Source organism: Lynx rufus, unplaced genomic scaffold (assembly GCF_022079265.1).
Source record: "Lynx rufus isolate CCGP_SWC_20201006 ecotype Redwood Valley unplaced genomic scaffold, mLynRuf1.p SCAF_20, whole genome shotgun sequence".
NCBI classification, from domain to species: Eukaryota; Metazoa; Chordata; class Mammalia; order Carnivora; family Felidae; genus Lynx; species Lynx rufus.
In genome coordinates this window covers 13,571,738-13,595,748 of record NW_025814835.1, presented here as the reverse complement: position 1 = coordinate 13,595,748, position 24,011 = coordinate 13,571,738, and the positions used below count along the sequence as shown (strand labels likewise).

At 38.3% G+C, this 24,011-nt stretch overlaps 1 protein-coding gene across 1 annotated transcript in view; it reads right to left on the bottom strand.

Moving 5' to 3' along the window:
* Window positions 1-1,573: 1,573 nt before the first annotated feature.
* Window positions 1,574-24,011, bottom strand: part of VPS4B (vacuolar protein sorting 4 homolog B) — a 32,036-nt gene continuing 9,598 nt past the window's right edge. The window contains exons 2-11 of the mRNA XM_047086163.1: window positions 22,071-22,182; window positions 20,743-20,899; window positions 18,548-18,615; window positions 14,421-14,540; window positions 11,125-11,281; window positions 10,546-10,694; window positions 9,973-10,054; window positions 7,532-7,751; window positions 4,523-4,663; window positions 1,574-3,065 (exon numbers count right to left, since the gene is read on the bottom strand). Coding sequence (XP_046942119.1) covers window positions 2,964-3,065; window positions 4,523-4,663; window positions 7,532-7,751; window positions 9,973-10,054; window positions 10,546-10,694; window positions 11,125-11,281; window positions 14,421-14,540; window positions 18,548-18,615; window positions 20,743-20,899; window positions 22,071-22,182 — 1,308 coding nt within the window. The 3' untranslated portion in view covers window positions 1,574-2,963. The remainder of the gene's footprint in view (window positions 3,066-4,522; window positions 4,664-7,531; window positions 7,752-9,972; window positions 10,055-10,545; window positions 10,695-11,124; window positions 11,282-14,420; window positions 14,541-18,547; window positions 18,616-20,742; window positions 20,900-22,070; window positions 22,183-24,011) is intronic.

The window sequence follows — 24,011 nt, the reverse complement described above, 5'->3', positions numbered from 1 at the left end:
CAAGCTCCCGGCATGAGCTCCCGGACCTCCCAGGTGGGGAGACATGTGCACTGGTCCTCGTAAGCTGACACGAGCCAGTGCTGGCGTACCTTGGCCTTCAGTCCCTGGTAACGAAGACTGAAATTTATCATTTCACTAGACCAGCAAGAACAAAGTCACTTCAAATTCTCTATTTTATAAAAAGTCTCACAGATAATCCAGGAAGTAGATAAGGACTTGACGCCCTGATTTCTCGAGCCTTCAGCAAGTACCTAATAAGAGAGGTCACACACTGTGCCAGCCGCAGGAGAAAATGTAATATTGCTTTGAAGAGCTTACAGTGTAAATGATCTAAACAAGATTAACAGAATGTGCTTGCAATTTGGATAAAGATTGTAAGATAGGAGTAGCAATTTATTACTAACGGAATCCAAAGGTAGGATGGGGAGAGTTTAGGAACGCTCCTTCAAGAGATTATACACGTTATGAGCTAGGTCTTAATAGAGATAATGGGATTTGGACCAGCAAAGAAGAAAGGACTCTATGTGCGAGGAACAAAATTGACATAAAGGAGGTACAGAGGTAGGAAATGACGTGACATCTAAGAGAGCTCATAAAGTTGAGATAAATTCGGTGTCCATGCTGGGCATTCACTGTCGCTTCATTTGCAACAGCGTCGAGCAACATTTATGGCTACAAGGTTAAGGAGCTGTGTCTCAGTTTCTCAACCATGCAAGTAGGTAAATGGGACTTCATATTAATAATCAAATATACATACTCATTGTTTTTCTGCATGTAGATGACAGTGAACTCAAAAGTGACTTTTCTACTGGAACTCTTTTTACTAAGACCCCTGTAATTCTCAGGCTGCGAAAAAGAATGTTCTTGAACATCTAGGGTGTGGCTCATAGAGGCACTCAAGTAGCCTCAGAAACCATCTACCCAAAATTTCATAATGGTCAAGGTTCAGACACAGCCTGAGTAATCTGTCCACAAGGAACTCAGGGGAAATGGCCTATGTGCTACCATTCTAGAATAAGTCTAAAATTACTTGACTCCAGAAATAGGTTTAGAACCAGAAATGTTAAAAATGTAGAAGATGCAATGCAGAAAATGGAGCTATGGCCAGAAGTGATATGGGTACTGAGATATAGTTCTCAAAGCCCATGTGGGAATCAAGTGTGATAAAGTACCCATTTATCATCAACACTATACTTCTATACCATTGGGTCATGTATTTTATCAAATTATTTAAAATACTTCCTCAAAACAAATTCTAGATTTACAAAAAATTTTGATTTCAACTATTAATTATAATAACATAGTTATGTGAATTCTCCTAATATAATTAATAGCAACACTATATAATTCCAAGGCTGATAAAGAATATAAATTATCTTACAAGGCAGCCACAAAGAATTACGTTACTCTGCCAAATTAATTCCAAACTCTCACATAAAAGTTGCTGAAGAATGGAGTTTTCAGGGATACATTCTTACTTAATAATTTCTAATGATTTCTTTGTACGTAATCCATTCAGATACTATTTTCTTCCATACAGGAGATCCCAAAATAAAGAAGCATACACAGAATATAGCCAATAGTAGGTTATATCAATTTACTTCACATAAGAACAGCTTATTTCAGGCCTATGATTTCCATTTAGTATCAACAAAAACAATCTGTACAGAAAACCCAAAGGCAACCAGAAAGCATTATATGTAAAATGTGCAAATATACTTTAAAATGCGAGTTACTCTAATAGCATTTGCAAGGTAGAACTTTACAGTAATTAAGGAACCTATCTCATTCCAGCTAATGTAATAATCCTTTTGCATATATAGCCAATGCAAATGCACAAGGCACAACTTAGTGTTGATGCTAAAGTGTCTAACATACACCCTCAGATTATTTATTTGAAGATATTAAAATAACGTATCATGTTTGTATTTTATTATTTAATGAGACATTAGTTCATTTCTAAAGCTTCACAAGCATTATACTGATAACATATGTGTGGCCAAGACAAACTATTCCCTGAACTTAAAAGGTAAAAGATAAAACCCTTGGTAGCCTATATTAAAAAAAAAAAATTATATATATATGTACACACACACCCACAAGAAACTTGCCACAATTCAAAGGGAGGCCATTCCTTTTAGCAAAGGTTCCCATTATAGCATTTCATGACAGAGTTATTTAAAAAGTATGTATTTATTTGCCATCTGTTTTGGTCAATCTTGCTACAAAAAGACACTGAAATAGACAATTTTCTTCTTCAAGATAAAGACAGTGCCTAATTTAGAAAGTCTTTCTTTTGAGACTGCACAGTGAAAGGTATTATTTAATTAAATATAGAAGCCCATTGTTTTTAAAGAAATTACTGAAATCTACACAAAGAAAAATATCAGCCTATCAAAACTTAATGAGACTCAGCTAGAACACAATTCAAAATCTTTCAAGCCCAATCACAGTGCTCTTTGCTAGTATTGCCCATCCCTGAGAATAAAGATTCTATCATTTAATAAAGTAAATAAATTTTACATTGAAGCAAATGATGCTTAAGAATTTTTTTTTCAAAATATAAAATAAGCCCTATTAGATTCTGGTAAAAAAAAAAAAAAAAGAGAGAGAGAGAGAGAGAGAAAATAAAGAATACATGCTCTTTGTAAAGACCACCCATCCTAAATATTGGTATCTCAATCAATTTTAATCCTCTTCTTAACTGGGCAATTCCTATTTTTTGCCATTCATATATCACCGATCTCCTTATAATCCATTATTTTATCATTTTTGTTAACAGGAGCATTTAACTGGTAATGGAGCAAAGGTACATATAAAATTAAAGGGACTCTGGAGTGAGATCTGTATTTTCCTGTGGTAAAAGAGTTTTACTGGAAACAATCTGAATGCCATTAAGAAAGGCAAAAGTACCTACGAAGGAAAGTACACACATGGTAAACGTCCTCCTTGTTATCTTTGGTTTAGCCTTCTTGGCCAAAATCTTCTGTAAACTTCTTCAATTTCAACAAGTCATGTTCATTGACTGTGGGCTTTGTGTTAGACAGTGACCGTAACATATCCGACTGTCAGGGAAAAAGAAGGGAGGTGTTAGTAATAGGTTTAATCAACTAAAAACCATTGTGTCATCATTATTACTACTGACTTTCCATCTAAGGTTAAATCTAAGTATTTGCAGTGTGCCATAAGTTATTCACAACAAACTCTCTTCTTCTTCTAGAGAAAATCTTTGATCATGTTATTCTTTTGCACAGCAGCTTTCAACTGGTTGCCTTGTTCTGACCACAACTTTCAATGGCTCCCCACTACCCATCAGAAGTACAATCCTGTTAAGCCTGAGACTCTCCAGAATAAGGCCCTCCAGAATATGTCCCTGACCTCTTTCCTAGTCTTACCTGTTTTTCTTTCTTAAACAAGAGAGTTCACCAAGTGCAATTCAAAAGGAACATAATCATTCACTTACAGAAATCATTCACTTACACTTATGTGAAACACAATACCATTTAATTAAAACCAACTATCAGAATTTTTTAGCTATTAGTCAAAATTATGATCAAATGGTAAGAAAATATGCTAATATCAGGGATTCATTAAAAAATTAAGTTCTAGGCTATGTCTCTTATATGAAAAATGATCTAAAGAACAAAATCTTTAAAAAATAATATAGCAAGGACTGCAACAACTGAATAACTTTTCAGAGAAGCAGTATGGTTAACACATAAATATATCTATAGACATACTTACGTACTTATAGAGGTACATGTACATCTATAGATATAGAGTATATACCATGTAAGTAAGTTTTTTTTCTGGAAGTTACCGTTAATTCTGACACAAAGCTCTTTGCAAATACGTAACTGAAGTGGAAGATTTAAAAAAAACTGAACATTCACCAATAAGAAAACATCAAAACAGTAAATGTAGCTTTTCCATCACAGTAAGCTTCCTATACGTTACAAAATAACAGTCTTACAAATTATTTTAATTCCTCCAATATAAACTACAGAAATTTAATTTTTTATCATAAAAACTTGGTTTCAGGATTTTTTTTTCAAGCACTATAATATTTAAACTTTCTGTGAAGCCTGAAGAAGTAAAACAAAAATACCATCACGAATACTATGATACATGCATTAGGGTTTCCAGATATTTTACAAAATCTTAGAATCCCCAGAAAAGAAATTTTCAACAATTCCACTTTTTATTAAGTCTTGACAGTAATTTATAGATAAGTCTTTTGGTGATCGTATCCCAGCTGTAAGACCTATAAACTTAGAAGCCTGTTTTTGAAAAATAGCTTTTTCACTTAAAATTAAATTTTCCTTAAAGCCCAAAAAAATATTTTGAAGATAATTATTTGTTACATTTTAAGTTTAATTATCTTTACAACTTTTTAACTGAATAGTTAGTATTACACACACTAACAATTTCCTAGCTAATTTTACGTAAAATGTTTATCTTTGTCTCACAAATTACAAATTATGTTTTAAGTTTTTTGTTAAAAGCAAACAAAATGTCAAACCATGCAAACAACTGGCTCCAGAAGTTTATCCCCAGGGACGTCCATCCATGTCATTTCAATGGCACCAGGGTCACCTGGAGAACACGGTGTTAGCAGATCATCTACTATTTTGTTAGGATCAGCTCGTGAAGGTCCGCGAACCTGGAATAAATAGTAATCTGAAATATTTACTTGAACAAATTAACAAAATTAAGGTTTAGGCCATTATCAGGAAATGTGAAAATGTACCATTCTATACTTTGTTAAAATGTTGACTTCCACAAATAAATAGAATATACAACAAAATGTAGCTAGCTGTCTTTGGGTGATGGGATAGGTTTTGCTTAGTTTTAATTTTTTTCTTGATGCTTTCCTATAGTCTGAAATTTCCTACCATAAATTACTTACATGATCACAAGGAGAAAATGAATTAAAATTAAAAAAAAAAAAGTTACCTGTGATTAAGAGTTCTCTTTTCTTCTCTAATGCTTATTAAATGCTCTTAGAGACCAAAAAAAAGTAATCCTCAATAATTCTCCTAAGTTTCTCTATTTTCTAAAGCTGAGAAAGTTTCTGTGATATTTAGATTTATTAGTGTGAAATCACCGAATCTTTGTCTTTTTTAACAAAAATTTCTTCTTTAAATATAAGCACAAAAATAAATGCTAAGTATAATTTCAGTGCTATTTTGTGATTCATAACTAATTTAAAATAAAATTTTAATAACACCCAGAGAGAGAACCTTGTGACAGAGTCACACGCAAGTATTTTTTAGATGCCAACAAATCTATACCAGTTGGGAGCTGCTTTCACATTTAATATTTATTTGATGATCAGTCTTAAGTATTATCCCAGGATTAGGGTAGGTGCAGAAAAATAAACATTCTAACTTCACTTATTATGTCTATTTTATTGTCTGTCTTTCCCCACAAGCCTTTCAGCTGCGGGGATTACGGGGATTTTTGTTTGTAGGAAATGTGGTGCCAAAGAGAGCACAAGGGATTTTTGTTTTGTTTTGAATTTTTTTTTCTCAATGTTTTTATTTATTTTTGAGACAGAGAGAGACAGAGCATGAACGGGGAGGGGCAGAGAGAGAGGGAGACGCAGAATCGGAAGCAGGCTCCAGGCTCTGAGCCATCAGCACAGAGCCCGACGCGGGGCTCGAACTCACAGACCGTGAGATCATGACCTGAGCCGAAGTCGGACGCTCAACCGACTGAGCCACCCAGGCGCCCCAGGATTTTTGTTTTTGACTGTGGTGCTTCCTGACTTACCAGTACTTTAGACATTTGACAAAATAAAAGGCAATCTTGTTTTTGATTGAAATAATCATCCTTCAAAATGGGAGTAAAGCATGGAGCCACTGAGAGCTCTACCATAGCTGGTGATGCAGAGAAGGCCTGGTGTTAACCCTGATTTGGCTGCTTTGCCTTTGTCCTCCTAGTAAGGACCCGGCTTCCGGGTCGTGTAGCCTGTCCCGGTAGTAACACGGAGAACTGAATGAAAACTTCTGGGTAAGAAAGGACTGGATTCCTAAAAATCTATAGTTTCTAAATGGCAAAGAGAATTTAAAAGAAAATAACAGTGGCTGAGACTAAACTTGACCCTGAGCCTCCTGTATTTCCCTCAGTAATTAAATGGCTGAAGAAGTGGAAAGAGCCGTTTCCTGGGCTGCTCAGGTACCAGGACAGAGATGCTTCACGAGAGCTGCTTCACTCCTCTCGCACAGAGCACTTCGAGGCAGTGTTGTCATCTCTACTTTGGAGAAGATACAAATGAGCTTGAAACGGGTAACAAAATGTGCTCAAGGAGATGTGACAAGCAAACTGTGGACTCAGGCTTTAAATTCAGGTTTTAATTCAGGTTCATCCTTTTCTTAAAATCTTATTTTATTGTGGGGTTAACAGACATACGTATGTAACTTACTCATGATATAGTAGTCTTGTCATAGATTGCTGGATTAGGTTTACTAATAGTTTTTCAGGATTCTCACATCCATGTTCATGAGTAACATGGGACACTGCAGCCCTTAGGAACAGGGTTAGTCCATATTACCTACTCCACTGTTACTTACAATGGACGTCCCAAGACCATGGTCGTTTGACAAAACACTATATGCTCAACTCATTCATGCAGACAGAATGGTGTATGGGAAGCAAGGCTTCACATTCCGAAGTACACGTGACCTAGAGAAAAATCATACCTCTGCACCCCTCCAGTTGTACCCCAGCAAACCGGGTCAGCGTCTAAGCCCCAGTTTTATCGTGTTAACATCTACGTCTCAGATTAATGATCAACAGGTGGCGAAAGGCACCTCCTGCAGAGTTTTTGTGAGGACCAAGTGCAACAGTAAGATAAAGAATAGAACACAGTGCCAGGCATGGGGATATTTAGTATCAGCCATTATTATTTTTACCTTTTTTTTTTTTTTTTACGAGAGAGAGAGAGCACAGTGGGGGGAGAAAGGGAGAGGAGTGGGGGAAAGGGGAGGGAGAGGAGAAGGGAGAGAGGGAGGGAGAGAGGAGGAGAGAGAAGGGGGGGAGAGAGAGCGAGAGCGAGAGCGAGAGAGCAAGAGAATGAATCTCAAGCAGGCTCCACACTCAGCGCAGAGCCCATCGCAGGGCTGGATGCCACGACCCCTGGGACCACAGCCTGAGCAGAAGTCAAGAGTTGAACACTCAACTGACAGAGCCACCCAGGCGGCTGTTTTTGTTAATGAAGTGTAAATGCACCAGGTTCTGCTCAAAGATATTCCTTCTAGTTACATCATAGGTAACTATATACTTAAAAAGTTTCTATACTTACATCAAAATAATAAGTACTTAAAAAAATCATTGCACGTAACATTTTAAAATACTTTAAGGCTATTAATAAACTTTGTGGGAGAACTTATTTGCAATGAAATGGAAATGTCTATTCTATAAATGCACTTTAGTTTACAGAACTGAAACCTTCCTGAAATTCTCTGAAGACAAATTAATGATGGCCTGACTTTAAAAACCTATGAAAGGGTGGATCAAAGCTCCTTACCTTTTTAAAATGAGTAGCTGACTGTACTTTTCTAACAGGTTGCATGAGCGCATCACGCACAATGATACTTATGTCTGCTCCCGAATAACCATCGGTTTTCTTCCCAAGTTCTCGGAAGTCTGTTTCCGTTAGACTGTTCTGAGTGGTCCCCAAGTGCAATTTAAACATTGCTGCTCGGGCATGGGCCTCAGGCAAAGGAATATAAATTCGTTTCTCGAATCTTGAAAGAAAAATTATACCAAGAATATTACTACATATATTTAATTTCAGTTGAAAATTCAGATTTTTCAAGAAGAAACAAGATACTCAGATGGTCTCATTTATACAAAGCTAAGCTGGTTGATTTCTGTGTGTCAGAGTTAAAGATATATATTTTGGTTAAACAGTGGGAAAATATCCAGAACATGTTAACAACTAACAAGTAAAACCAACATAGTGAGAGAACCAGTTTGGAGTGACTTAATCTTTCTCACATGATTTTTGGGTTATTTTGGCCATAGTCTTTGTATGTCTAGAGGTCACAACCTGGTATGTCTCACAAGATTAGCTCCCCATAGATTTATATTCTGAACTCCTGATCAAGGGATTATGGTTCATCATATGAAATAAGAGAGGACAAAATAATTCTCCAAATCCAAAACAGTAAAATTACTCAAAATCTTACATAATAAGCATATGTCGACACAAAATGTCCACTTTATCATAATAGGTACATTCAGAATAAATAGTTATACTATCTCATAAACACTGTTTTATTAAGAATAATTTTGCTTGCCTTCTTAGACAGCATTTGGAGATAGGAAGTAACAAAGGCCAATTTAAGTGGCTGTGAAGATTGTTTTCCCTTTAGGTAACTCTGTGGCAGTAAGAAGTTTAAGTTTCCATTATCTACAGACTGGGGTTTAGAACTAGACAAGTTTGCAAAAGTAACGGGCAGATTTCCTCTCTTGGTACTGGACAGTAACCTAGCGTCTTGGCAAAGCATCAAGTGAATGGGGTAAAAGCGGCAGGAACTGATGCTAATTTTTACCATGCAAAATTCAGTGACTGAAATAGGGAACTATGTGTGTGAAAACTAACGAGACTAGGGGCACCCGGGTGGCTCAGTCGGTTAAGCGTCCAACTTCGGCTCAGGTCATGATCTTGTGGTTTGTGAGTTCGAGCCCCGTGTCGGGCTCTGTGCTGACAGCTGAGCCTGGAGCCTGCTTCAGATTCTACGTCTCCTCCTCTCTATGCCCCTCCCATGCTCATGCTCTCTCTCTGTCTCTCAGTAAACACAAAAAAAAAAATAAATAAAAGTAACAAGACTATATACCTTCCCTATAGCTCAAGTTTCGTATGCAACTTAAAAATTATAGGGGCGCCTGGGTGGCGCAGTCGGTTTAGCGTCCGACTTCAGCCAGGTCACGATCTCGCGGTCCGTGAGTTCGAGCCCCGCGTCGGGCTCTGGGCTGATGGCTCAGAGCCTGGAGCCTGTTTCCGATTCTGTGTCTCCCTCTCTCTCTGCCCCTCCCCGTTCATGCTCTGTCTCTCTCTGTCCCAAAAATAAATTAAAAAAAAAAAATTATAGACAAATTTCTTTTAATTACTTCCTTTTTAATGTTTGTTTATTTTTGAGAGAGAGACAGAGCATGAGCAGGGGAGGGGCAGAGAAAGAGGGAGACACAGAATCCAAAGCAGGCTCCAGGCTCTGAGCTGTCAGCACAGAGCCTGACACAGGGCTCGAGAACCCACACACCACGAGCTCATGACCTGAGCCGAAGTCGGACACTCAACCAACTAAACCACCCAGGTGCCCCATAAATGTAAATTTTTTAATGAAAATATATTTTGGTTATCTATCATACTTTAACCTATGTAACTGTCATTTTGCTAAAATTTTATGTGAAAGTTTTCCATTGAAATATCAAGCTATATTTGTAAATTTTAGAAGCATCAGTGCCCACTAAGCATAGTCTAAATTACAAGTTAAGCATTAGGTAAAATATGTTCCAATATGAAAGATTCGTAAGTGGATATCTTGTAACTTTAATATAGCAAACAAACAAATGCCTGCCTCTCTTCCTCCGACACTGGGGGCCAGCAGGATTAGGGCACATCAAAAAAATTCTAGGGGCGCCTGGGTGGCTCAGTCGGTTAAGCGTCTCACTTCGGCTCAGGTCATGATCTCGCGGTTTGTGAGTTTGAGCCCCGCATTGGGCTCTGTGCTGACAGCTCAGAGCCTGGAGCCTGTTTCAGATTCTGTGTCTCCCTCTCTCTCTCTGACTCTCCCCCGTTCATGCTCTGTCTCTCTCTGTCTCAAAAATAAATAAACGTGAAAAAAAAATTAAAAAAAAAATTCTGAAAAGTTTTCAGAATGCCTCTTCACTAGACAAAAAGGGAATTGCTACTGACTTGTTACATCTGTAGTTAGAAATAAGATCTTTACTATATTTTCATACCTTCTTCTAATGGCAGAATCCAGAACCCAGGGGATATTTGTAGCTCCCAGAACCAAAATTCCATCATTGTCTACACCAACGCCTGCACCAAAATAAGTAATATTTTAAATAATTTTTCGTTTTAGTGTTCTTTAAACATTGCCTATATGTTCTGTTAAGACTGTGGGGTTTTAATGTTATAGTGCCCCATCTTGAGAGAGTCTCTTTGAAAAATCAAGTATCACATTATTAAAATACAATGCAAATATTCCCAAGAATCAAATCTGCTAGACTGTGGGCAAATACTATTAATATTCTTTTCAAAATATTTCTTGGAAGATTTCATTTGAAGTCTACAAATTCCTTTTGCTGATACTGTTCCTGGTATGATGTAAGTGAATATGCAAATCTTCCTGTTTCTGCCAGAGTGCTGCAAGATGATTACACCGTGGAGGACGACCGGAATGAAGCCTGGCCTAATCGAACACGTGGTCCGCTAAAATGAAGCAATTCAGCTTGAACTTCACTGTTTCATTATTGTGATGATAATGGTGATACAGTAACAGAAACTATGTGAAAAGCCAGTCGGCCTACCTTGCATTTGAACTAAGAACTCCGTCTTAATTCTACGGGCAGCTTCACTTTCGTTTTCGCTTCTTGAGCCACACAGAGAATCAATTTCATCGATGAAGATGATGGAAGGTTTACTCTCTCTGGCAAGCTGAAATAAGTTCTTAACTAGCCTAAAAATAAGTAAAAGCTTTCAGCTTCTTAAAAGAATAGTCAATGACAAAGGACTTAATGAAAAAAAAAAAAACACAACACATATACAGTATTATAAGAACTCTACAGATTAAAAGGTCCAACTATGTTTTGGTCTAGAAAATAAGAATACTACAACTGGATGATTCACTTTACGATTTACTAAACTATGCTATATATAACTATACATATGCTATCTTTTCCCTATGAAATAAATGTCAAACTAGGGACTGATCTGACAGCGAAATGAATACTTATTTCATATTCAGACACTTCTCTCAATGTCTATTCATGATGTAGGAAGCCTCTTCCTTTATATACTGATATAGTGACTACCTGGCAAAGAAAAACTAAAAAGCCAAAAAAACCAAAAAACCAAAAAAAACCCCAAAACAACAACTTACTACTTACTTTTCACTTTCTCCTAGCCACTTAGAGACAAGGTCAGAGGAAGATATTGAAAAAAACGTTGAGTTGTTTGCTTCTGTTGCCACAGCTTTGGCTAAATAGGACTTTCCTGTTCCCGGTGGGCCAAATAACAGAATTCCCCTCCAAGGTGTTCTCTTGCCTAAAATTCGCATGAGAAAAGTAACATGAGAACCTAAGACTGTTAATTTCAGTTACTAGAGACATCACCCATACTGAAGAATACTGTGGAGAAGTTTTCACTCTGCAGCTAACAGAATAATTTTTTTTTAAATAAATCAATCTAAGGTAAGTATGTCTTAGAAATATTGTATTTGCTTTTTCTAGAGACCACTTTGTCCAATGGGTTTACATAGATATATAATCCTTCTAATAGGAAGCTCAACTGCTTGCTCACTCATTCATTCAACCACTATGCGCTGAAACCACAACGTACAGACGGAGAACTGTGAATACAAGAGGGTCTTGCAATCTAGTAAAGGCAGACTCGTTCAGCTAAAACGTACTACCTGATGGTCTACTGTGTATGATCCTTCATACTGGAACACTGTAGGACAAACTATATCCACAGGGCAAGGGCAGCTGGAAACATTTTCTTTTAAATATTTGATGCTTGGGGGAATGAAACTAACACAGTTTGGGTGATCCCTCGCCAAGTTCTATTCAGTTCCTGATTCCACAAGGAGGCAAAGGTTACTATTACAGAGAGCCTATTCTTGTATTCTTGTTCAAGTGGCTGGGTAACGATAAGGGGACTCTACCTGAAATCCTGGTTTTGCCAATATAACAAGTGAGCAAATCAACTCTGTATTTCAGTTTTCCTAATGAGAAATCATAACACCGCCTAAAATAAAACAGGCTGAGTTACATCTGGCAAAAAAACATGAACTATACACTTAAAAAACTTCTAGGTGCAAACTGGATGGGTACATGGTATCCACAGGAGAATGACACGTGGGGCGCCTCGGGTGGCTCAGTGGGTTAGGCATTGTGGAGACTTGATTTCTGCTCAGGTCATGATCTCACGGTTCATGAGCTCCAGCTCTGTGTCTGGCTCTGTATGTGGAGCCTGCTGGGGACTCTCTCTCCCTCTCTCTCTGACCCTCACCTGCTTGCATGCACTCTGTCTCTCGAAATAAATATACAAACTTAAGAAAATAAAAAAAGAATAAAAATAAAAGAATGACATGCAGATTACTAATGGCAAATCTGAGAATTGTTACATAAGCCTCATCTTTGACTTGAATTCTATCTTCCTATTCTAAATGTCTACAATTGTAAGTCAGTGTTCCCTTAAATGTGGCACATATAATTAGTGGCATATGAAGTGCTTTCTATGCAGCACACAAATACTTTGCATTTAAATAATTTTTAAATATTAGAAAATTATTAATTTTTTTCCATTTATAGCAGGCGCAAAGCAATCTTTTAAAATGAAGTTAATACAGGGGCGCCTGGGTGGCTCAGTCAGTTACGTTGCAGACTTTGGCTCAGGTCATGATCTCACGGTTCATGGGTTCGAGCCCCATGTCAAGCTCTGTGCTGACAGCTCGGGGCCTGGAACCTGCTTCGGATTCTGTGTCTCCCTCTCTCTCTCTGTGACCCTTCCCCATTCATGTTCTGTCTCTCTCTCTCTCTCAAAGGTGAATAAATGTTAAAAAAAAATTTTTAAATGAAGTTAGTACATAAAAATAAGATGACTTAAAAGTTCAAATACAGACAAAACAATCTACGGTGTTAGAGGAGTCAAGAGAGTGATTACCTTTGCAGAGGAAAGATTTGGCAGAGGGAGACTCCTGGGTTATTGGTATTATTTCTTCATCTGTGTGATGATGATTACATAGATATACTTACTTTCTGATAACTTAGGAAGCTGAACACTTATAGGTTCCTGCTGGTCTCTGTATATTTAGGCTATACAAATTTGCTCTATAAATGAGTGATTTAAAGAAAAATTTAAAAAAATAATAATGGTACACATATATGGAAACAACCATAAAGAAGATACATAAATGACGTGTTTGCAAAACAGTGATGTAAGTAATATAAAATGATCTCAACCATACTTTTGTGCCTTTATAGAATCATGATGTCAACTTTTAATTAAAAAAATTTTTTTTTAATGTTTATTTTTGAGAGGGAGACAGAGTGCGAGAGGGGGAGGGGCAGAGAGAGAGGGAGACACAGAATCCGAAGCAGGCTCCAGGCTCCGAGCTGTCGGCACAGAGCCCGCCGCGGGGCTCAAACCCACAAACCATGAGATCATGACCTGAGCCGAAGTCTGACACTTAACAGACTGAGTCACCCAGGCGCCCCCACGATGTCACTTTGACACTGTTAATTTCCTATTTCTAAAGTTAGGTTGTAAGTCATACCTTGCTAGGTGGACCACTGGGGGCCCATGGGTTCTCTGCTCATCACTACTCTATACGACAGTACCTTCTGGAAGTGTTCAGCTTGAGGCCAACATCACAGATCCGCTCTCTACATAAACCAGCTTGTTTCTAAAAGGGAAGCCCCGTTTCACTGTGACACTGTGGGTACAGCCACAGCACAAACAGGCAGGCTCTCGGTCACACACAGGACGAAATGAAGGCAAGGTGCAGCACAAATCACCTACTGCTGGAGCTGTAACTTCAACGACACCCAGACGGCTGGCTTAGCAATATTCTGTCACAGTGAGAAGCAGCTGTCCCTAGAGGTAGGTACTTCATCTGAAAATGGTAAATAATTCCTATTCCTCTTTTCAAGAAATGGAAGAACTCTCATAAAACTAGTGCATGACCATTGCAAAAACTTCAGATGAAAGTTCAAAGAAGTAAAAATCACCCCTAATCTTATCACCCAGGCATAGCCTTAACATTTTGGTCGGTCTACTTTTACTTCCCAGCACACACATTTATTTAACAAATATAGAGACATACCACACACGTTTATAATGTGGGATTTGACCTTTATCATACACGTGGGCATGCCTTCATGTTAATAATGTAGATCTGTAAATGTGCCCTATATTTTAGTGAGCACACAGCACTCCACTGCATGTAGGTGATCACCCTACTGGTTGACATTTACATTGTGTGGCTATATATCTATATATGTACATATTACAAATATGCGTATGAAATAAACACCTTTGTGTAAAGGTGTATCGCCACCTCATAACAGAACTGATGTAAGCTGTTACCTTATAATACGGTGACAAAAATTCACAACACTCTACTTCAGTCATCAATGACTTTTTAAACAACGATCAAAAAAATATTTAACATTCATCTCACCTGTAAAAAGATGAGGAAATTTAATAGGCAATATCACAGCCTCTTTCAGTGCCTCTTTGGCTCCTTCAAGACCAGCAACGTCGCTCCATTTCACGTTTGGTCGCTCTATAACAATGGCACCTACAAAAACATTATGTCACCTTTAAGTTAAGGAAGACTATTCTATCAAATGCAGAATACAACACGAAATAATGACGTTCAAGAAACACGTTATAAAACTGTCTGGAAAAGTTTTATCTATTAAGAACCTTTTAGAACTCGTGTGACAAGGAAGTAGTTATTAGGGCGGAGTCAACAGGAGTCTGGAAGCTGGGGTGGGCGACTAGATCACCTTGGGGAGGTCACTTAGCTTTTCTATTTCCTCTTCCTCACTGTAAAATGAAAATAACACTATCTGCTCAAACTACCTAAGATGGGTTAGTGTAAGGATCAAATGACATAATGAATACTAGAGTGTTTGGAAAATCACCAGACATTACAGCAAGTGGTGGTCATGTTTGAAGGCACTAAAGTATCGTAAGTACTTGTTCAATGGGGGCTGATCTACTAGTTCTTCTTCTTTTTTTTTTTTAACAAAAACACCCAGTGATCTAATGCTCTCCTTAACCACAAAAAGAAAAATGTCCTCAAAAGTTTTAACTGATGACAGACAGATGGATGCACAGATAAATAGTAGGGAGAAGGGAAGGGAGGGGATGATGGAAGAGAGAGAAGTGTGCTCTTGTAGATTTGCAATATTTTCCTAAGATTTGCCAAATTTTCTTTTTGGCTTCTAAATAGACCTACTTAAAATTTTTGTACATTAAAAAAGCTATCTAAATGATTTAGTTTTTCTGTATATTATATTCAAAGGCGACACTAATTGTTGCAGTAAGAATCCACAAAAGATTTCTTCTAATATAGCTTATTGGCAAAAGTTTTTAGTTATTCTTTTATCAAAAGCTTTTCGAAGGCACCTTTGTGGCTCAGTCGGTTAAGTGTCCGACTTCGGCTCAGAGCCTGGAGACTGCTTCTGATTCTGTGTCTCCCTGTCTCTCTGCCCCTCCCCTGCTTGCATTCATTCTCTCTCTCTCTCAAAAATAAACATTAAAAAAAAATTAACAACAAAAAAGCATTTCCAAAAGCCAGTTCTAAGGTAATATATAACTGTTTTAAGTATAACAAAATATTACCACTTACACAGTCTCCTGATTACCAATAAATTTAGTTTTATGGTTATTTCTTCTTGTTAGGAAAGATCATCTATTATTCAAAGAGTAATTATATTACACAACCTACTTAAATTATGAAAATCTTTAGCTATAGACCTAAATTAAATGAAACTGGGGTGCCTGGCTGGCTCAGTCAGTGGAGCATGTGACTCTTGATCTCAGGGTTTTAAGTTCGAGCCCCACGTTGGGTGCAGAGATAACTTAAAAAAATAAAATCTTGAAAGAAAAAATTGAAATGAAACCTTAAACACTTTCTACATTCTAAAAGTTTACAGTAAGTATAAAGTAAAGCCAATTCACTTTTTCTTTTCTATGTTCCACTCAGATTAGTAAGGAAACATTTACAACACCCCATAGGATTTTGTGATAGGTAAACAAAAGTAAATTTACTTTAAATTATGTAAATATCATCTGGCCAATTAAAGTTTTTCCTAAGTATGAATTTTCTAAATATGCCATAATTTATCTTTATACTTAATTAATACTTTTCAAAGTTGAAAAGTGACTTTGGAATATTTTGTGATAAAAAATTCAGATAAAAGTAACATTGACAAAAGTAGTAACTAAAAAGGAGAAGGATTATTGGGAATACAAGCCAAATGATTTGTTTTCCAATTATATAAATTCATCCAGTCTTTGACTCTACTCTTTATTATACTAATGTTATTTAACCTCAAAAAATAAGTCCGTGAGCATCAAAACAGCTAACAGAAAACTCAAATCATAAATTCTTTAATTTTAATAATCAAATATTACATTTAAAATCATAACTTAAAACAGAAGTAAAAGATTTAAAATACTCTTTCAGGGAAAAGAGGCAAGATTCAAGAAAGGCTATTTTACAGTGAAATCCATGAGCAACTCTTAAATGAAAAGACGGAAAAAATGACTTAGATATGAAAGGATAGGATTTCATACTACACTTCATCCTGAAATTCCAAATAAATGTTCTCATTTATGTGTTTTCAGCATTTGTATTTTTGTACATCTCTGGTCCTTATCATTACTGATTTTTTTTTTTTAACGTTTGTTTACTTTTGAGAGAGACAGAGACAGAATGCGAGTGGGTTAGGGGCAGAGAGAGAGGGAGACCCAGAATGGGAAGCAGGCTCCAGGCTCCGAGCTGTCAGAACAGAGCCCGACGCGGGGCTCGAACTCAGGAGCTGTGAGACCATGACCTGAGCCGAAGGTGGACGCTCAACCGACTGAGCCACCCAGGGGCCCCTATCATTACTGATTTTTATTTAAAAATTTTTTTTTCAACGTTTATTTATTTTTGGGACAGAGAGAGACAGAGCATGAACGGGGGAGGCGCAGAGAGAGAGGGAGACACAGAATCGGAAGCAGGCTCCAGGCTCTGAGCCATCAGCCCAGAGCCCGACGTGGGGCTCAAACTCACGGACCGCGAGATCGTGACCTGGCCAAAGTCGGACGCTTAACCGACTGCGCCACCCAGGCGCCCCTCATTACTGATTTTTAAAGAAAAATTCCCTATTAAAAACTGGCTTGTATCTTTTCCAAAACTAAAGATACAATCCAGTTTTTACTCTGTGGGGGAGAGAGGGGAAACAAAAGCAGGACAGAAAAAAATGCCTTTTGCCTTCCAACAGTAAGGCCACCTGGCACAGACCACGGGGTTGTCCAGCAGGGCTCACTGAGTAGCAAGCGTGTGCTCGCAGCGCTCCAGGCGGTGCTGCTGTGGCAGCAGAAACTCGGCCTTCGCTTTTTGATTTTATCCACCACTCAAGCTCTAAGACTTACGTAAAAGTATCCTAACGGTAGCATTTCCAAGGTGTTACCCTTAGAGTATTCTCCTAGATGTCCCAGTGCGGTTAGTAAGACAGGTAACAGAATAAAAATGAAGAGACCAGTTAGTGCAGGAAGATTAAAAGACTGGCCAAGCAGGGTGCAGTCACCATTCACTCACCAAGGCTGTGCCTATATAATGGAAATCCTTCCCAGCTATGCATCTATTCGGTAAGATCCAAATTAACAAAATACATAAAACTCAACCCAAAAAGTCATCAGCTAACATATCAAATGATGATCAAATCTCAGTATATATAGCCAGCAACTGAATAGATGCCATTTTAGATACACAGAATGACCACCATTTACTGAGGCCCTAAAATTTGTCAGATATAACATTGTCAGGTTTTACACTGCCATAATCTTTTAATTGCCCAGAAAAGAAGGTATTGTTAATTTCCATCTTAGAGCTGGGGTCTTCTACTCTGAGAGGCTACGGAACCTGCCCAAGATTAGACAGCTTTTCAGCAGGAGGCCCTGGAGGGGAATCCACATCTGAATGGAACTAAAAATCCATACCCTCCCCATCACACCACTATACTACGAGCACAGGAGAACGAACAGGCTTTTACAGGTGTGGAAGGTAAAAACAGAAAGCTGGAAGAGATTAATGTAAATGGCAACACTGAAACAGAGTAAGAAGCCGATGCAAAAGGTCTGGAAACAGGAAATAAACCATCAATGAATACGCTACGGCAACAGCAATAAAAGCCAAGCGTGAGTCCAAACTCCTTCTGTTCCTCTGACAGTTTGGGAATTTTAATACCATTAAATGTTGCAGCATGCTACTAGTGTAAATGCTACCTTCTCTAGAAGGGGGCAAATAAGACAAAATGAAAACGAGTAAGTTGACGGACAGGTTTCTAAGGCACATATAAAACCAAACAATATTTGCCTACATAGAAAAAACAACCTAGCTGAGATCCTACAGAGCAAATCCTGTGAAAATGGCCTACACAGAGCCAGCATGGGGCCACTGGGAACCAAAGCCAGTTCTTGAACCTCATTTGAATACAGGTGGAAAAAGCAATTCAGATAGACAATTCACTATGAGGTTTTTTTAAAAAAAAATAAGATAGTAAATTTAAAAATGAAATCTAAAGCAACCTTGAAGTTGATTCTGTAGTTTCTTTTTTTCAGGATCATCAGATTCTCCTTCCCCATCACTGTCATTCCTAATAAAAAGAATTTAATATATTCAAATGATCACTCATTGCTATCAAAATAAGGCAAAAATGAAGGAAAAATTAATCTGAAATATTTGTACTTTAAGTGGCAAAATAAGACATTTGTATTAAAAGTTATCCTTATTTTATTACTTTTAATAAGAATATATTAATAAAATAGTAAGCAGGCATGTTATCTGTCAATATGGAATCATGAACAGGAAAGGGGCAAAAAGACCAGAATGAAGTCAGGAACCAGCTCCAAATTCCCATGACATACCTATGTATGTGCACATTTATAAACGCATGCCCCACACCTCATTCCACAAAAGACTTTAGATGAGTTACAGGAGAGTTGTAAACAACATAAAAACACCAAACCAGGCAAACTATGTATCAGAACAAGAAGCCATAACCAGGAGAGAAAAACCCCGAATATTAATTATTTAAAGTATCAAGGTCTGTAATCCTTAGGTTGGGGGTTCCAAAGAATAGATGAAGCTTTTGATGAAAATGAACTGAGACCCAAAGACAAGTAAATCAACCCAGATATTTCATATCTAAGAATTTATTCTGAGAAAATAATTTAAAGTAAGTTCAAAGAGTTGACGACAAGGATAATCACGCCCATGCTGTTCCCAAAGGGGGAAAAATTAGAAATAGAGTATGCTTAATTATAGGGATCAGTATATGATAGAACACATTGCAGTATTTAAAAATGATGTAGAAATAGTTTATTGGAAAGATATTTACGACACGATGTTGAATGAAAAAGTGGTAAAGCAAAAAAATATGGCATTACATCATTTTTTACATATCAAATATAAAAGGGGATTAAAAAGCTAGACATCTTTTCCCCCAAATGGGACTGGCTGGGTTATCCTAGGATGGTGGGGTTACAGGTGGGGTGGAGACCGCCAAACGATTCACCTGACGCCCACTCCAGCCTCGTCCCACCGTGCTTTCTTGCACAATGAAGACGGTGCTTGCACACAACTGCCCTGCCCGGGCTTCCTTGCAGCTGGGGCCCCACAGGAGACTGAAGCTCCTCCGGGAAGGCGGAGGCAAGCAGCTGAGGTGGCCGCTGCGTGCAAGGAGACCATGCCTGCGAGCGAACACCCTGGCTTTGCGGAGGGAGCTGGGCGGAGGTCCTCCTGCCTGGCACCAGGAGGCCTCGGATCCTTACCAGAACCACCCTGGGGGAGGCGGGCATTTCTCCTAACGCTACGGAATCCAAGCTGGATTCCCTGCCCGCCCCCCCCCAGATCTATGAGGTTAAGACTCTGTAATAAATCCGTTTTTGCTTAAATTGGCCAAGATGGGTCCTGCTATTCAATACAGAATTGGTATCCCCCTGCTAGGGAGCCGTCTCAGGAGTGGGCCCCACAGGGTCCTCAACTCACAGGGAGGAGAGGACATTTCTCCCGGCAAAGGAGTCTCAGGAAGAGTCAGGGGGTCATTCGAGGTTAACTAAAATTTTTCCAACGGTTTCATTAGTCCGCCAGTAAATGGCCCAACTTTCATGTGAGAAACCCTAAAGTTGATTCCATGTTGAAATGCAGTAATCCGCAAGATCAGGTGGGGTCTGATTTTTGTTATGTCAGTGCTGTAGGTACAGAAGAGAAAATATTCTCAGGTGTCACAGGAACCGCCGATTCCCTGACCATGTCTTGAACAGAGGATACAAAACGCTGAATTTGCAGTTTTCCTCAAACCCTTCCGTGCAGTCTGAAGCAGCCGGTCACCTCTAGTTCTTCCATTCCTTATGTCCTTTGAAATGGCCTTCGGAAGCTGCCCCAAAGCCCTGCCTGCAAGGCACTCCCTTCCCGGCGACCACAGGGATTACCCAAGTAACTTGCGCCACTGCACACCACCAACAGTGAGCGTCACAGTCCCCGTACAGCTGACCAGAACCTCCTGCCTGCAAACCCAACCAGGCCAGATAGCAAGGTCCCACAATCTCATTTTCTTAGACGTAAGAGACTATGTTCCGGTAAGACTTTGCTTACAAAAACTGGCAGCGGGTCAGATTTGGCCTCTGAGTCCTGGGTTGCCAACAGCTGGTTTAAAGAAAAGAAACAGATTTCACAAGTGAAATGTAGTTTTCTCTTTTAAGTAACACTCTAAAATACATACCCTTTCTCCTCCGCTGGATTCGGCTGTCCCTCTTTCACTGGCTTCTGTGGAGTTTTCTCTTTCTTTTTCAGGTACTCCTTTAGTTTTTCTGCTCTATCAAGATACTCTGTACACTTTGCCCTGATACTCTGCTTGGCTTTATCACCCTGGGCTTCATCTATTAAAGGGGAGTGAGAGAGATTTTTCCATTAGTCTTCTACATGGACAGGTTTAAACTCTTAGACACACTTTTGAGACACGAACAATCTAGTTTGGGAGGCGGGGGAGGGAGGAAGGGTATCTCTAAGCCTCGTAACCAACCATCACCAACTCTTGTCCGCTTCCCTCCAGCACGGCTGGAAGCCAACAGCGGGTCTGAGGCAGAAAGAAATCTGAGCAAGACACTAGGATATGTTAAATTAATGCTAAATAATAAGAAGAAATTATGTAATATTCTGTGGGTTTTCTATTCTTCCTTTAACATTTTGTGCGGACAGCTGAAAGTGGCTGCTCTCGCATAAAACCAATTCTAAGACCAACAAAAGTAATATCAACCGTTTCCATTAATGTCTACGTAAGTTTCATCTCATGGTAGAAGAATGCCGGAAATTCCGTATGTTACAGGTGCCCCCAATACAGTAATTTTACTCCACAAAGGCCTCTGTGGGAGCTATTTCAAAAGCTGACTTGAGCAGTCCATGCAGGGTAAGGACCGGCCCCAATTATCTTAGGATTCATTTTTAGTTTCACTTTTATTTGACAGAAACACCTCAACATGAAATGAAGAAGCTCAAAAGAAAATCCTAAATTATCCAACCGCTGAAGTTTTCAGTAACAAATAACTTTCAGTTTGCCAGAGAGACATTTTTGTCGTATGTTCAGCCTCCACTGAAGATCCACGGAGGCAGGGTTTTTACCCACTTTCCCCTCACCGTCGCATCCCGGTGCCTAAAACAGTACCTGGTGCGTGGGAAACATGCAGTACGTATTTGGAAAACATACGAACAAAATGGCTCCCAACCTTTTGTTTTTAAAGTACTTAAGAGAGTATTTTCAGAGACGCTTAGAAAATGTGGTTCGTACATAATGTCGGTATATCGCCAGTAAAATAAAAACTATTTACATCGATTATATGGCATTTTAATATTTTTAGGTAGACAAAATAACAATAACTAGGATAGCTATGCACATTTGTTTGCCGACTACTTAAAAATTATCAACAAGCTACCGGGAATATTTTGCAAATGGATGGTTTAGAATTTTCTGGCATTATATTTCAACTTTTATGAAAGAAACAGAATAATCTTTTCCTTTAACGTTTTAAAACAGAAAACAAACTATGGCCTTACATTTAACTACATGGAGAAAATACTGAACAGCGTGTTGGTAGAGTTGAAGAGCTTCCTCATAGTTCCCAGCTTTGTCTTCCTGGGCTGCTTTGCTAGCAAGATCTATTGCTTTCTGTTTGAAGGGAGGCAAAATCATATCATCAAAATCAAATAAGCAACAACACTGTGATGTAAATGATCATATTGAACGTGTTTTTTTCCTTCTCTTTTCTTTTTTTTTTTTTTAACTAAAAGCAACCTCAGGGACACCTGGGTGGCTCAATCGGTTGGCTGAGTGTCTGACTTCGGCTCAGGTCATGATCTCGCCGTTCATGAGTTTGAGCCCCGCACGGGGCTCGCTGCTGTCAGTCTGTTAGCGCAGAGCCTGCTTCAGATGCTCTGTCCCCCTCTCTCTGCCCGTCCCTCCCCCCGCCCCGTGCTCTCCCCAAAATAAATATTTTTAAATAAATAAGTAAAAGCAATCTTAAAACAAATCCACCTGTTTTCCCTAAATCTCAACTGCATGTTACTATACATTATAATGATTTACAAAATGTAAACGACATTTGTTAAATGGGTAAATGCTGACTACTACTTTTACCTAGTACCAATCACTAAGATTCTCATTAATTTTCATTCAACATAAGTCAAGCTTAAAGCTAGTAAGGAATAATCAAATAATATGAAAATTCAAGTTAAAAGTATTCAGGGAAATTCTCAGAAATGCAATGCTGTTATAGATAAATCATATAACAATAGTAAAACGTAAATGGTGTAAAACCCCCTCAGAAGCAATGGGGCAATGAAATTGCAAGAATCTGAAAATGCCCAAATCTTTTAATCCAGTAAGACAGTAACCAGAGGGGTCTTTTTAAAAAACAAAAACAAAACTTGGAAACATTAATTTTAAACAGCAAACAGATGCCACACAATGGAATATTATAGGATCATTAAAATAATATTAAAACATTCACAATATGGAAAAATGTCTATAATGGGATTTTTTAAAAAGCACAATACAATTTTTACATATAGCAGGAGTTCAACTATTTGAAACAATAGCAAAAACAAGCAAAACCCAGGAAAAAGATGTAGAGAAATTTAACACAGCTCATTTTTGATAAGACTCAATTTCTTCTTTTTCTGCTTTTTCTCATCTTCTAAAAGTGTCCATAATGAACATGGACTTTTGTGGTACTTAAAAAAAAAAAAAAAAACAAACACAAAACCCCTAGAAATAGACCCATACAAATATGTTAACGGACTTTTGACAAATTTGCAAAAGCAAGTTAATGGCGGAAGAAACAGTGCTGTAGCAATCAGACATCTTTAGCAAAAAAAAAAAAATAAAGAAATAAAAAAAGACAGAGACAGAGAATCTTGACCTAAACCACAAAAATTAACTCACTACACTGTACACCTGTAACTAATGTTACACTGTATTTAACTAACTAGAAATTAAATAAAAACTTTAAAAAAATCCCGTAAGTTCTTAAAAGCAGAGTATTTTCTCTAGCTGGAAGTAGGAGATAGGAGGCAGGAGAGGTCAGAAAGAATAGAAGCCTGATGAAAATCCACCCGACCACACTGGCATCCAAGCAAAAGAACCTGGCTGACAACCACATGAAACTGAAATCTGCCAACAACACGCATGTGTTTAGAAGCAGACACATCCCCAGAGACTTCATGAACAACCACCAAACAGACAAAAACGCAGCCCTGCTGACACCTCAGTCAGCCTGGTGAGACTCTGAGCTAGAGCCCCGCTGAGCGATGCTCAATCTGGACTTCTAACCCACAGAAACGGAGATAATAAGTTAAGGTTGTTGTAGGTTGAAAAAAAATTAAATCACAATGGATCATGGACTTTAATATAAAATGTGAAACCATAAAATCCTTAGAAAAAACTGAAAATCTCCAGCATCTAGGGCTAGGCAAAGTTCTTAGACTATATGTGCCAAA